The sequence below is a fragment of the Cupressus sempervirens genome, chromosome 6 (assembly GCF_028749045.1).
Source record: "Cupressus sempervirens isolate cs-2001-9-10 chromosome 6, ASM2874904v1, whole genome shotgun sequence".
Classification (NCBI taxonomy): domain Eukaryota; kingdom Viridiplantae; phylum Streptophyta; class Pinopsida; order Cupressales; family Cupressaceae; genus Cupressus; species Cupressus sempervirens.
Genome location: NC_143123.1, coordinates 307,446,675 through 307,462,623, shown reverse-complemented (window position 1 = coordinate 307,462,623; position 15,949 = coordinate 307,446,675). Strand labels below are relative to the sequence as shown.

At 35.8% G+C, this 15,949-nt stretch overlaps 1 protein-coding gene across 5 annotated transcripts in view; it reads left to right on the top strand.

The window, feature by feature from the left end:
* LOC149552426 (S-adenosyl-L-methionine-dependent methyltransferases superfamily protein) overlaps positions 1-15,949 on the top strand; it is a 323,723-nt gene that overhangs the window by 131,876 nt on the left and 175,898 nt on the right. For all 5 annotated transcript variants that reach the window (XM_089787984.1, XM_089787982.1, XM_089787983.1 and 2 more), the window contains one exon: positions 11,219-11,272. In XM_089787984.1, coding sequence (XP_089644110.1) covers positions 11,219-11,272 — 54 coding nt within the window. The remainder of the gene's footprint in view (positions 1-11,218; positions 11,273-15,949) is intronic.

The following is a 15,949-nucleotide window of genomic DNA, read 5'->3' as shown; positions in this document are numbered from 1 at the left end:
TCCATCAGTTCAGCAGTTTCAAAGGTTCATTCTACATCTCAAATAAAATCAGTGGTTCAATACAAATGTATTCAGAGGATTGTGCCCAGAAAGTGCAGATTATTCTTTTGAAAGTTTGTAGATTTAAAGTTTCAGATTATGATGATTTAGAAGATTTGGAGTTTGTCATCTTACAAGTAATCTGGAAGACCTGAGTAGGGCTGACTTCTTGATCCCAGTTAGAAGATTGTTAAAGTGGAATGAAACTTTATAGTCCTGTCATGAAACCTTGATGGATAAAATGAGAACTCAAATGTTCCATTTGGGATTATATTACTTTGACATTAGTGAGCATCAAGTTAATAGCCTACTGGGGAATCTGAAAATGAAGATTGAGCAGTGTGTCATTGAATATGATGGTTGGCCAATTAAGCATCTCACAAAATAAATCATTAATGGTTTGATGTTGATGCCTTACTCATCTCGTGGTTTTGATTTGGAAGTTGTGGCATTAAAATTGAAATAATAGACGAGCTTGGGTCTTTTGAAAGAAAGCACATGCAGAGTAAAGGCCGTGGCCGTGGACCAACACATTGGGATGCATGAATAAGAAGATAAGAAGACATTGAACAGGTGTACTAAATCTATTTTCGAGGAATGCACATATTCCTGGTCACGAAGATTAATCGGGCTTGGTGGAAAACCCCGATTCCTCTCCACATCATCTACACTTTGCAACTTGGAGTTGAAGCTTGAACATGCAAAATATTAGACTATGAGTGCGAACATGGGTCAAGTGCAAAAGAATTTCTCCATTAGTATGTGAAAATGACAGTAATGTTAATATCCATAGGATCCTATTCAATTCCAGCACCATGGGCCCATGAAATTCATCTATCGGCTATCGCATATTAGCTTCATGTGGATTGATTATTAAAAGGTCTAAGTTTCCCCACAGGCTTGGGATCAAAGCCGTGTGTCAATTGTTAGAAGATTATCAACGGGAAGTCACGATGGAGGGGGGCTCGATTTTGGCACCAAAGTTAATTAATGAGGCCAAGTTTGGTAAATTTTTCTATGACCAAATGTCGACGCCTCCATGTGAATAACCGAAGGGTTACCAAATAACACTTAAAGCTTAGTTTCGAACATCCATATCATAAAGAATTGTGAATATGGGATGCCCGAATTGGACATTGATGCGGCAGCCAAGTTTAGAATTTATGAAACTTAGGAGACGGAATGTGATAATGGTGCCCCTTTGTGATTCAAAGACTCTAACCTACGGAGCAAAGTAAAAAGAATGTGTGCAGATTTGAAAACTCTGGATTAGAATGAAGCCCGAGTGTGCATTCTTCTAAAACCAGATGTCATTTCATAAAACGACCACATGAGAACTCTTGGTAGTCGATATAAATTAGATTTGAAAGCATAACCACAGAGTAGGATCGTGAATCATTCAGCATGATGTCCAAAACATTTGGGCAGTTATCTTACTATCCACAACCTTCATACAAAGTGTCACTAATTGGCCTCACACTCACTATTTATCACAGATAAAGATAAAAGCATAAAACAAAGATTTCACATGTGCTGATAATCCCGAAGGTGGAGTCCTCTTAGAAAATAATACATACGTCAACCATGAAAAAGCAATAAGTGTAGATGGAAATCATGAAGTTTTTAATTGATAACTCAAGCAATTAAAAACATGTGTCGGCTAAGATAGAGTACATCTTGTTAATAACCCAGTCATCGGTGCTAAAATATAAACATTCCCTCTCTTTATAATAGGGTGGCACCTTTAATGCTTCAATGGCACAATGTATATGAAGATAATATTACAAGATTGGAGGATTTTTCTTAAAGTTAACAGTAGTATATTCTTGAGAGTGCTGAAGAAAATAAAGTCCCAAGGCATCGAAGGAGTTATTCCAAGAAGTAGTTATCCAAACTGAAAGAGAAATTGACAATAGGGAATGATAAATATGCCTCAGCATGTAGGAAAGGGGGTTCTACTTTCTCTTTTCCTGATTATAGACTTGGTGCTACAGCAGGAAGGGCGAGTTTTTTAGATTCTTCAGTCCTTCTGAGGGAGAAAGAGCAGAGTTCTTATGAACTGTGTGTTGGAAAAGAGGGGATATTTTGATTGTGAATGTAATGCAGGGGAGGGAATTTATGTTTCCTTTTTAGATAGTGATTTTGATGCATAATGTAATGAGATCTTTGTTGTCTTTGCATTTTTAGAGAAGGGAGACTCGGGAGACAATTGCATACCAAAAATTTGAACTTGGGCAATTTTCTTTCCACTAATCGTTATCTTTGTATAACTTTCAGTTTTCTCTAAACACATTCAATATCATGGTTTTCTGAATATATTTGATTTGAAAGTGTCTTTAAAGCTTTGATTCTTCACTTTCTCAGACTTTCTTTCTCTTTGTAATGCAACACGCAAATGGACTTTGTGTCATTTGCTACTTATATTCTTGTAGTCATTTAGCTTTTTGCATCTACTTTGTGTTTACAGGTAGATGTTTCTAATCCTTTTGTGCTTTCTGGTTAAAAGCATCCATATTCAAATTTATTGTAAATCATATACGGGGAACTGTACCCAAATAAATTCAGAGGGCGCTTACACTCTTTCAATAGTGAAGTGACCCAACTATTAGTGCTGATTAGTCTTCTTACTTGGGCATTTAGAGTTATATTTGCATGTATTTTCTTGGAGGACAATCTGTTCACTAACAGTGTCTTAGTGTCGCTTTAGTGTAGGAGGCAGCTGCTTCCTCAAGTGGGACCAATGCATGTATGGAGTCACCCAGCTGTGATATTGGTGATCTGGGTGTTACAGTGGAGTCAGTCAATGTTGGTTCATGCTCTAGTGTTATTGATTCACAACCTGAAATTGAGTCATGTGTGCAGAGTTAGGTTATAGCAGTTGAACATCTATTAGGAAATGTTGATACAATGAATATAGACACCTCTGATGATTTGTTGGATGATGCTATGAGTTGCACTGGGTATGATATTCCTTGCCGGATATTGGGTGATGACTTTGAGGAGGTTTTGAATAGGTCCCAAAATTAGGATCTATAGGGACTTTCTGTTGAGGAAATAGATTCATATGAGGAATATGATACAAGGGTTTCCACTTCTCTAGAGAAGGTGTTGGTTGAGGCACCAACTAGTTGTATCTCAGTTGCGAATGTGTGCAAGGATAGTAGCACACATGTGGTGAGTAGTTTTGATTCAATTTCCTAGCATAGTGTAATTAGTGGACAAAGAGCTTGCATAGGAGACAGGGAGTACAGCGGCATCATGTGTCTAGTCACTTGTAGGTGAGTAATAAAGACATCTCTTCAGCTCTTGATCATTATGATACTATTTGTCAGACGTTGGCTGCATCTGGTTGGGGTACTGTTATGTCAGATGAGTACAATGACAATAGTCATTCCCTAGCTAAGGTTCATGCGCTTCGAGAAGCTGTCAAGATCTTGAAGCATAATTATTCATAGTTAGTTGCTGACAAGGTTTACCTTCTGGAGTGGGCTAGCACTTGTTATGAGAAATTATTAGTGAAAGAGGAGGTGGTTAAGCTCACCCATGAGCTTGAGGTGACTGTGGACTCACTACAGTGTACCTAGTTGGCTTTCTAGGAGTCACAGTCACGACTAAATGAGGTGACCATGGAGTTCGAGCATGTTCAATCCACACCGGCCCCAGATTCAGTTTAGCTTCACATTGTGGTGGTTAGTGGTGAGTTTGCTTATATAGTTAGGGATGAGGCACATGATGGTGTGGCAGTCACATCCGCCCATGATATGGGTGTGTAGGTAAAAAGGAGGTGAGAGCATTGGTGGTGACGATCTCTCATGGTGATTCGCTTCCTTCTGCTAGAAGCAAATTTATTTCTTCATTTCATATAGCTTGTAGCATTGGATAGTTGGTAGTGCCAAGTTTGCAGAGGGATTTGCTGTTGGTCATGGGGGAGCAGCTTGATGCTTCCACACATATTTTCTACTACACTGAGTCATTCATGGAGTATTTACTTGAGAGTTCCAATTTGTAGGAGGATTCATATAGAGTATCTGAGGGTACACTCATTCGGGGCTCTCATGTTATACGGCGATTGGTGGGGAATATTGTAGAGACCTTGGCTACAATGCTTCCTAAACGGGATTTTGAGGTTGGGTTTGCTGAGACGGTTGATCAAGATCCTACCCAATCAGTAGTTTAGAGTCAGAGATGGGAGTCATCTCCTAATTCCCAGTTTGGTACTGATGAGCTATTGACAGAGATTGGGGCATTTTACTTGTATTACACAGTGAGAAGTGCTCATCATTTTTCTTTTGACCCACATGTAGAGGATTTGGTTTAACATCGGTGTGGGTTGACTCCAGTTTCATACCATCCATTATGGGATGGGTTAGCACCATTTTTTGCTAATGAGATTGACAACTACAAGATAGATCACTTGCAATATCCACACACCCAGGACAACTTAGCAAAGATTGGAGTTGGTGGTAGTGTTTTAGGTACCTATGATTGTTACTATCTTCTTAGTGAAGTTGGGTGTGAGTGTTAGTTCAATGGAGATTTCGGTGTTGATAGAGTTGGTGTTTTAGTTGGGATGAGTTTCAACGAGTTCTTGCCTTCATCAGTGCCTTTAGTTGCCTTTCAGATGATTCGGTTATTCGATGTCTATTATTTAGGTGTTGGTGCTATAGGCTTTTGTTGTATGTGATAGAGGTATTGCACAGTTCCACCCTTGGGATCCAAGTGAACTATGGTATACATATTTGCTCTTGGGATTGCTCAAGGATAAGCAATCTTAGGGAAGACTGAAATGTACCCATTTTTAGCAAGTTCTTTCAGTTGTTTTGGTTAGTTGTGGGGTTATTAGAAAAAATTTCAGTGGCCTATGGTGAGTTTTGGCTTAGTTTTGAGGTACTTACTATTTATAGTAAGTTAATAGTTGGTTCTGCTGAGCTTAGTTGTGTTAGACGAGTTGACTGATGCTCTGGGTTTTTATTTTGGGCTTTTGGTTTTGGCTCCAAGAATCTTGGAGGGAGCGTCTATTTATAGTAAGTCATCGTGTTAGGTTGATCTATCGTCTTTCTTCATCAGGATCATTCCAGTGTTGTCAAAGTTCGATTTTGATGCTTCTTCCGTCATTTTCGCAAGACGTGTGAATTATTATTTATATTCATCTAGAAATGCCAAGGTTGCTATTTTTAGTACTATTGTACTTTGGCTACTTTAGTGTCATAGCAAGTTGGAACCGGGTTGGAAAGTTTTAAATCTTGGGCACAAGAAACGGTGGCCTTGTGAGTGATAATGTTATGATATGGTTGAAAAGGTCGGTTTTGGGAACCAAAAAAATTAATAAATTATATGGCACATTATAAAATGATGTGTTGAGGAAGTTTCTTAAGTGAAGTTTGCATTTGGGAAACTTTGTGCCAATGGGGGTTAAAAATATGAGCTCTTTTTTATAGAAAAACATCCATTAAAAAATTGTCTATTTTCTTTTTATTGTCTTTGTGAAGGGTTTCTGAGTTTTCTGATTTTCTATTCCCTTGCTGAGGTATAAGGCTTTTGATTCTGAGTTGTGCATTGAATCCACAACTGAAGTATTGTGGATCAAATTCTGAGGATTGCTAAGTCTAGAATTATTTAAGCCTTCCTACTATTTTTCCTATTGCTGGGAGACTTTTGGAATTTGGGTTGCATTTTGTAATGTCCCCACTTGAGATTGCCCTAATTTTTTCTGTTGAATCATAAATTTCATTTGAATAGGAATTATAGAATGACACAATATATATCTTTACACCTTAAAAATGTCTTTAACAAATAAATCTTGATTTTGATCAATTTTTCCTCCATAATGAATAACTAATAATCTTGGTTTCCTTTCATCTATCTTCTTGATTCTATATATGAGATATGGTTACAGGATTAGATGTATTTAATAGTGTGAATCTCTCTTACAACTTCAATTAATATATTACCTCCCTTCACTTAAATAATCTTCTTATTAATAGGTTTGATTATATATCCTTTACCCTTCCGGTCTCCTTACCTTATATTGGGATCCCTCCCTTTTCATTTATTCCCTTATCTATATATTTATCATTATTTGTTTTATTAAAAATTCCCCCTTCCAATTCGTTCTTCCTCTTAATTATCCCCCCAGATTGTGCAGATTTCAGGATTGGAAAAGATCTTTCAGCTGATAAATTTATGGGTTTATAGATGGCCTGTCCACAAATATAAAAATGTATAAGAATGCATAGTTTTCTTCCTATAGCGATAATGTTTTAGGGATATCACTAATGTTGAGCCTGGTCTTATTCATAAGTTTTTGGCACTTTACAAGCTATCATCTCTGTTGAAGATTATAAGATATTTATATTACATATGCTGAATCGACAATTAGTTTCTTAGATGTCACTGCTATAGATTATATATTCTTAGTTTGTGATGGCAATACCTCTACCTATTTATTCATTGGTTCTATTTAATGTGACCTCTGTTTTGTTCTTGTCCCTTCTTTTCTATTGGTAATCTCTCCTATTATTGTTCTCTTCCATGTATTACTTTACTGGTCACTGTCCACAACATTGAGAATTTGACTTACAGAAGACAAGATTTTTTTTCGCTCAGTAGTCTGTGTGAAATTTACATGCTTATGCATAGATTTATGAATTCCTCCTTCCAGTCTTACTCTCTTGCTCATGAGTTCTTGTTATTCCTTCCGCTTGCTATCTCTATCGCATATTCCTAAATTATCCAGCATTCACTTCTTGTTCTTTTGTTTGAATCCGATCGCTTATCCTTCTTCTTTTTATGCGTTGATTATTAGTGGTTCTTGTCTGAGATAATCCCAAAATACTTATTTATTATTATTTTTTTTATTATTAAATTCTATCTTAAAAATGGGTATTATTATTTATTTTACTTTATCAAATTCAATTATAATTTTATTTATTTATTTACTCTTATATTAACTCTATTATTATTATTAAAATTGATCTTGGAAATGGGGACATAACACATTTGCCAACTGCAAGTTGAGGAGTTCAATCTGCATATGTGAGAAATATAATGAGTGTATTTCATATCTTCTTTTACTGTCATTTGAAAGATTGAATTAGTGGTGGATTTAATTACTCCAAAGGGGGTTTGTAATCTGCAAATTAGCAGACATATACAACATTTGCTGACTGCAATCATAACCTACAGACGTGCGAGGAAATTGTAATGCATTTTGGAGAGGCTGCAGACATCACCTGCAGCAGTGTTTGGGTTTTTTCATGCTTGCGATCACATAAAAGAGGCCTGCGTTCATGCTTAGAGGCCTGTGATACATTCTGAGGGGTTTGCAATACATATTAGGAGCCTGAATTTAATGTTTGCAGCCAATGTTGGAGACTATTGTGCATACAAAGAGGCCTGCAGTTTACCTGTGTGATGGTGTTCATGATTGAGTATATACAAGGTGTTCTTGAATTACAAATTCTGATGTAATAAACGTCTGAGCCCTCGTTTTTATAATTCAGTTTATTTACTAAGCATTCTAGTGTGTAGTTCAATTCTAATAACAATCATATTCCTCTGAATTTTGAATTTGGCTTTAGCAATATTAGTGAACGACATCTCTTGAATATATCTTTCTCTGGAAACTCAAAAAATAAATTGCACACAAGCACGAGGAAATACAGATTGCCAATACAAAAAACTATGAGCATTCTTCAGCCATACCAGAGCATGATTGCCAAGTGTTTGACATAATGCTAAATTGTTGATTAGAAAAGGAAATTGATGTTTGTTTAAAAGCTATAACCGATCTCAGTTATTACACATGCTTGCAATATGTTGTCATCAATGGGTATTACTGATTTTTTTTTGCTTTCAGTTGATTTGAATCCTAACCGAATTGGGCAAAAGAAATGGTGCCAAAATTAATCACATCAACAGCCTATGTTACTTGCAGAATTTGTACTATCACATATCATGAATACATTAGAGATGATAGAAAGAGCAGTAGGTACCATATTTTGATATTAAACAATGGAGATAAAGTCACCTCAAATAGAAAAGTACAAGATGATATTTTTAAACTAAACAATTGTTAACTGAATACAAAAAAAGATATTAACTAATAAAACTGAACCTTCTAAGATGGCTATTAGTAAGATTACATTATAATAATAAAACTGAACCTTCTAAAGATGGCTATTAGTAAGATTACATTATAATTCTAATACCCTCCCTTAATGGTCATTGTACTAACCACAAAAAAAACATAGAAGGTGTGCACCTTCTTTTCCGAAGACTCTGTGACATGAGCCTTTTGCTAAGGCCTTCCTTGGTTTTGTTGAACTTCTAGATTTGACCAAAATAACCTAAATCCTTCCAACTTGGTGGTGTGTAACAAAGCTTTTCTGCTGCGTAGCTAGGAACACCAAGAACAACATAAATTGAAACCAAGATTTTGACGAAAAATCGATGAACAACTGCAAGAAACACTGTTTTTGGTGGAAAAATAAGCTAAAACCTGGAACAATATTTGTAGAAAACATAAAAAAACTTGAGACGAGCAATACTAGTTATGTTTTTTGGAATAAATTAAAAAAGCTAGAAACAAATTTTTGTGGATAAAATTGAAAAAACACAAGAGTATAAGGGAAAAATTGATCCAAACTCAAGACACATTATTGAGACACTGATCATAAGATAAGATAATAATATAGGTGAAAAAACCACACAAAGCCAACAATAGAATTTTTGAGGGAAAAATTAATGAAAACCCAAAAATATAATGAAATCCCACAATAGAATATTTGTGGACAAAATTATTGAAACACAACAATTTTTTTTAAAAGGTAAAAATTATTAAAACCCACCCGATAATTTATGAAGTGTAAAAATTAAAAAACCCAAGAGACCATGATTTTTAAGACAAAATCATGCAAAACCCTCGCATTGTAGAAAACAAGTCATGGCGGCAACAAACAAAACAACCTATCACAGAAACCTTCATGCGAAAAGACCAAACTCCACATGGTAAAATACCCTAAAAGATTGCAAACTTCATGCGGTAAAACAAGAAAACATGCAACTCACCAAAAACATACAACTCACAAAAAGTATGTGCAATTACATGCAACCCACATAACCCTAGGTTTGCTGTGAGGAAGTTAGCCCCAAACCAGGTTTGGAATCATGTTATAAACTACGTTACCGGGTTCGAACCCTGGAGCTCGGGTTCAGATCCAGATTCATCCTGGTTCGGATTCGAGCTTGGGTCTGTTGTGGGTTCGGGCAAGGTCCCTGTTTGGGATTGTGGGTCTGCACGGGTCCATGCAAGACCTGTGCGGACCCATAGTCCCAAACAAGGACCTTGCCTAGACCCGCTGCGGACCCGGGTGAATCTGGGAGGATCCGCGGCTTGTGGGGCCATAAAGTGGTCAGAAAAATGAAAAAAAAGAGATTTTATATAATTATTTTCTTCTAACCCTAAAGGACGCAAGTCTTGTGCAGACCCACATTCCCAAATAGGGACCTTGCCCAAACCCGCCACGGACCCGGGCGAAACCGGGAGGACTCGCGGCTTGTGGGGCCATGAAGTGGTAAAAAAAACAAAAAAAAAGAGTTTTTATATAATTTTTTTCCTCTAACCCTAAACGAAGGCATATTAAATACTTTTCATTTATCTGATCTCTCATCAACATGAATGGTTTTATTTACAACATTAACATAGATTAATGAGTGAGTGTTTAATGTTTATCTTTGACATTTGGCATTGATCAAGAATCAAGTAACATTGATATATTCATACTATGAAATGACTTAGTTTTACAACTATGCAAGTTTCTTTCTTTTTTGCATATATATACATATATACTATATATGCATATACTCACGAACCCACCCACAAACCCAAATGTGAAAAAAAATTTGCCCGAACCCCGAACCCGATTCGGCAACTTAGGTTACAAAACTTGATAGTTTGATATTTCAATATTAAACAATAGAGATGAAGTCTCCTTAAATAGAAAAACACAAGACAATGTTTCTAAATGAAACTATTGTTAACTAATACTAAAAAGGATACTAACTAATAAAACTAGACCTACTAAAGGTGACCATTAGAAACATTTTATTATAATTACAATAATAGGTTTATTCAACAATCCTATGTATACTACAATGTGGTGCTTGGGTAGAGGGAGGACTTGCCACATTGGTGCCCTTACACTAACTTTCACAAATTATAAATCTCTATTAATGAGATCAAATGGTTGTCATATGGAACTTACAAACCCAATCATACGTAATGAATAATTAGTTTATACACAATCTAAGAAAAATAAATCTATGATTGAAAAGATGGCTAGAAAACGTGTCTTTTACTAATCACATAACTGAGTATGCTAGCCTTGTTGAAAAACCTTTGGAAAGCTGCTTCTCAAGAAACAGATAAGTATGATTTCCACAACGTGCTTGCCCTTTTGATAGTACACTCTACAAGTACTGTTTTTCTCTATTACTGCTTATAACAGTGTCCTAAGTCATTTTCTTGTCATTACTGTAGATGAATCACAAGCATCTACCTGATGAAATTACACTTTTTTCCTTTAAAATTTCTTCTTCTGTGACATTAAGAAGTATGTTGTCTTTGTTGATGTAGTAGAGAGATATTTGAATGAACATGCAGCTACACAGAGTCCAGACTATGACTGTTATTTAAATTATCTTGCTAATCATTTTTATTTTACAAATATGAAATTGTCATTTGCTTCCTGTTTGGTTACCTTTTGGATTAAAGCTTTTACAAGCATATATGGTGCAAAGTGATTTCTTTCCAGCAGATACTTGCAATCACTTTGCACCGTAGCATATATGCTGTTTCTGAATTAGAGGCTTGCAACTTCAAATATTGATGCGTAGTTCTACTTCTGCCTTAATGTGCTAGAAGGAATGCAAATGCAAAATATAATTTTAAGTTTTGGAAGATGAGTCCAAGTCTGATGTTAAGAGGAAGTATAGCATCTACAAACTAGAGGAAGCACAGCCCCCACAATTTATAAACAACTAAGTTGCTTATTGTTTGTTTGTACCAACTAAAATTTCATTGCACATCTGCAATTTTTTTGGGTTTAGCTTTTACCATATTCTATTTCTTAAGGCTTTAAATGAAAAAATAATGATCCGTTTCAAATATATTGTGCAGGGAAAGGCTAGCTGTATGTCTGCAGTTGCTCTCAGCCCACATCCAGAATGGGAGGTATTGCAATTTGGAGTAAACTTCTTAAATGAAGAAAATATCTTTTTCTTCATTTCCAGGGTTAAATATTTTGCTGAATTAAACTGCCTTGTTGATAATAGGTTGTGACATATATTATATAAGCAACAGGGCAATATTTTGGCAACATTCATTTTGTGGCGTTTTATATGTTCTGCTTTGTTGTGTAGATATTGTGAAATTTGAAAATCCAAGAAACTTCATGAAACTAACTTCTGTAATGTCCCCATGCTGGACCTGAATACAACTAGAATCAGTAAACGATCAAATAAGTTTTAATTCAATATTTGAACTTATTAGTCCCACTCTTATATATATAAGAGGGCAATCCATATCAATATCATCATTACAATGATGAAAGGGTGAAGATAACATACAGGACAATCATATGTTCAGCAATATATCATGAAGGGAGTTTAAGACATAATGGAATCGTGAATGGAACACATCAAGAATTGATCACTTTGAATGCTATGAAATTGCCATACATGCTTATAAGTAGTCTGATGAACACAAGCAATACCAAGCAATGTTATGAGTATTATTTGGTTTACATAGATTGTATGGAGTGGATTGTTATTGATATCAAGCATAGAGGGCAGCATTTGATACAAATGTTATTAGAATATTATAATGTTCCGTTAATGGTCATTTTAGTTAGTCTTTAGTTCACAATTATTTCTTTTAGAAACATCTTTGTAAATTTATATAAGGATCTTTCATCTCCTTTGTTTGATATAACTACAACAACATCGATTTATAATAACATGGTACCAAAGCGGGTCGATGAGATTTTATAAAATTTGGCAAAAATTTTCAAGAAAAAATCGAGCCTCTTTTGGTTTGGAATCCTCAAGAAATTTATTTTTTTCGATTTTTTAAAATAAAAATCGTTAGAGGTATTTTATGAAATTTGTGGTTTGTCTTCAAATATTTTTGTTGAAAATCACAAACCTAGTGAAGGTTTTGATCTTGGGATTTCTTGGTTTCAGCAAGAGTCTTTGATTTTCAAAGGTTGTATGTATTTGCGTGTGAGTTGCATGTTCTAGCATGTGCATTTTGTTACTTGCATGTTTTATTTTACCATGCAAAGTCTTATGTTTTGCCACATGAACTTTTTTTTTGATGGGTCATCATAATTTTTTCCCATAAAATATTATTTGATGGCTTTATAATTTTTTTCTCAAAATTATCCATTGGGTTTTACCATTTTTCCTCGAAAGTGAAGTTTTGTAGTCTATTATGTGTGTCTTAGATTCTGTTTCATTTTGATTGATTATTCACCTTAAAATATCATGTTAGGTTTTGATCAAATTATGACCTCAAAAAATGTGTTGGGTTTTTCTCAAATTTTCTCCTAAAAATCATGGCTTCTTGTAGTTTGTTTTGAGGCATCATGCTCATCTACAAAGTTTGGAGGGTTTGCTGATTATTCTTCAAAATTGTGCCAGCTATTCTCATTATTTGTCTATCTCTAGGGAAGAGCAACTTTGTTATAGGTTTGTGATGAATTCTGGTCAAATGTTTTGTTGAGTGGCAGACTCATCTTAGTGGTAGGGTTAGTGGCATGCTCTTGTCTCTTTTTGCAAAGCATTTTGAAGAAGGGGGCACCTTTCTTTGTTCTTTTTTGAACAGATTTTGGCTTTTTAGTCATTAAGATTTTGCAGATCGAAGGTAGGTCTGAACAACGACAAAATGTTATAAAGATTTTAGGACCAAAAGACAATAGTTAGGTAATTACCATTAAGAGAGGGTGTTAGAATATTATAATGTTTCTTTAATGGTCATCTTAGTTAGTCTTTAGTTTATTAGGTAGTTTCTATTTCTGTCTTTAGTTCATGAGAAACATTGTCTTTGTAAATCTATATAAGGATCTCTTATCTCATTTGTTTAATACAACTACAACAACATTGATTTACCAAAACAAATGTATCAATGAACAAAGAGAACTCCAAAGTTAGCCAAAGATAATACCAATGTGACAATCATCAAGACTTTATTATAAACATCCACTATCTCACTCTTTCAAAGGACAAAGCGGCCATACAAAGAACTATGAACTATAAATGATGAAATAGACAATAAGATAGATAAGATAAGATAATGATATTAATGTCTGACAAGAGACCTACAAGGGTCTAAGGTACTGAAGGTACAACAAGGGACAAGAAAGAAAACCCAACAAGGGCACCAAATGGTGTTTGAAGAAGAGCAAAAAAAAAAGAAATAAAAAAAGGGAAAAGTAGTTACAAAAATGACTAGCAATCCTTTCTCAATACAAAGAAATCCAACACTGACGGATAAGGCCCAGAGCGATCCTGGGTACGGGTCCATCTCTGACTAACCTTGGATAAAGGGTGTCCTTGTCTGGTGAAACCATGACAAGCTCTAATGGATCTCTAGTGCTTGGAGGCGGATGTGTCCATTGGCCACTTCATACCCCTAAGGGAGGATGTGGGCGGGAAGAAGGTGGTGATGAGCTAATCCAAGGCCTGCATACGTTGAAGAGTGAGACTACGAAGCTGAGAAGTCGCACAGAGGTACAACGCTAAACACTGCTGGTCGAAGTAGCTGAAAAAGGCCGAGAGGGATCTACAATCTCTGAATAAACAGTGGAATTTGCCTCTGATCTCATAATAAATGGGGCATCTGAAGATGAAAAGGATCTTAGTCTCAGGCTCTGACAAGGTGCAAAGGTGGCAAAACCGATCATCCCTAGTCAAACGGTATCCGTCTAGCAGTGAAGCTTGTGGGAACCGATTCTAAAGGACCCTAGAGAGATGTGAAGGGCGTGACTCCAATGCCGAATCAAGTAAAAGGGACGAACAATAATCCTATCACAGATCTCTAGAAAGTGCTCTGAGTAGAAGGTCATTTGCGTTTGCAAATCCCTAGGAGGCTTAATCCAAGTCTTGGTGATGTACTATCTATAGATGTTGAGTCTGACATGCCCATTCAACTACTGCCGAGAGGGGAGAAGATGAGGGGGAGCATCTAGTGAGAACTGGTAGGGCGAGAGGTGAATGATGTCAATCCCAACTGATAGAAGAAATAATAGTATTTATAAGGGCATTATTCTTTATAAAGTGGTTGACTATTATCTTTGACATGTTAGTTGGAGACTACTTACAACATACTAGGGGAGACATCAACCACAATTAACGGCCAGTAAGTAGAGTGATTGTATAAGAAGCTCTAACTAGTGAATATGCCTGATTGTCACTGCATAAGAAGGATTGCCAATGGAAATCGATACAAGCAGGGTGATATATATGCCAATTGAGATAGCTCCATCTTAGATGGATGTGCTCTCCAAAGAAAGAGACTATTTTATATGGAGCTAAGTATTTATAAGGGCATTATTCTTTATAAAGTGGTTGACTATATTATCTTTGACATGTTAGTTGGAGACTGCTTACAACATACTAGGGAGATGTCAACCTCAATTAACAACCAACAAGCAGAGTGATTGTATAAGAAGATCTAACTAGTGAATATGCCTGATTGTCACTGCATAAGAAGGATTGCCATTGGAAATCGATAAGAGAAGGGTGATATATATATATGCCAATTGAGATAGCTCCATCTTAGATGGTTGTGCTCTCCAAAGATAGAGACTATTTTATAGGGAGCTGACAATGCTTGACATACAATATCATCAACAAGTTTAAGTTGGGCTTCCAGAGGAAGCAAATTATGTATGGGGAATAGTATGGGTGAGAAGGAACCTAGCCACAATAATATTTGTGAGAAGTTCTTTTAGAATCGATCCCTTCCAAACATTGATTAAGAAAAACTAAACGATTAAGTCGATTAGAATCTTTATGAATCTTTAGCATCCACTGATCATATGGTCAAGTGTATATAACTGCTGATTATAAGTCATCAATATTATGGAAACAAATTAATTAAGGGAGTACTACTAACGCTAATAAGAAGCGGTCAGAGGAATATTGGCCAAGGAAGTAGTTGACATCTGTAAGGCAGAGATACTTAATATCACTTATGCACCAAGCATAATACATAAGGTGATTGGTATTCTTTGTAATCCAATAGTTTTGAAGATGTTCAATTATTAAGAGAAGTATCTCATCCTTTTCTAAAGGATGTCATCTTTTCAGTTTTGGAGATGTAAGAACCAGATTGATATCACTTTAAACAACACCATTGGAAAACTTATAATCTATATTTGGATCTCCTGAAAAGAGCAATTTACTTTGGCAATTTCCTCTATATATCCCAATATACAAGACGTTTTGGCTGTTCTTTACCAAAAACGTGGTCTCAAGCTGCCATTACATGAAATTATTTTAGCATGGGTATGCAAAATGTGATGTCCAATAGCAATGGAATACACCCACACTCAAAAACGACCCTCCATTGGTGGAAAATGTAAGCTGGAAATGTCCAAATCTGGGCATTTTCTACCAAAACATGTGCTTGAAAGGCAATGAAAAGCAACTTTTTCGCAAGGAGATTCAATGCGTAGAGCATGAAAATGCATAGAAATGCAAAAACGACCCTTGTTGGAGAGATTTCATGCCATGAAATCGGCAAAGCTGAACAATTTTGGCAAAAATGTGTTCTCCAAGGCTAAGAACATGGACATTTTGCCTTCTTTTGCAAATTTGTGGTCTCAAGAAGCAATAACAAGTAATG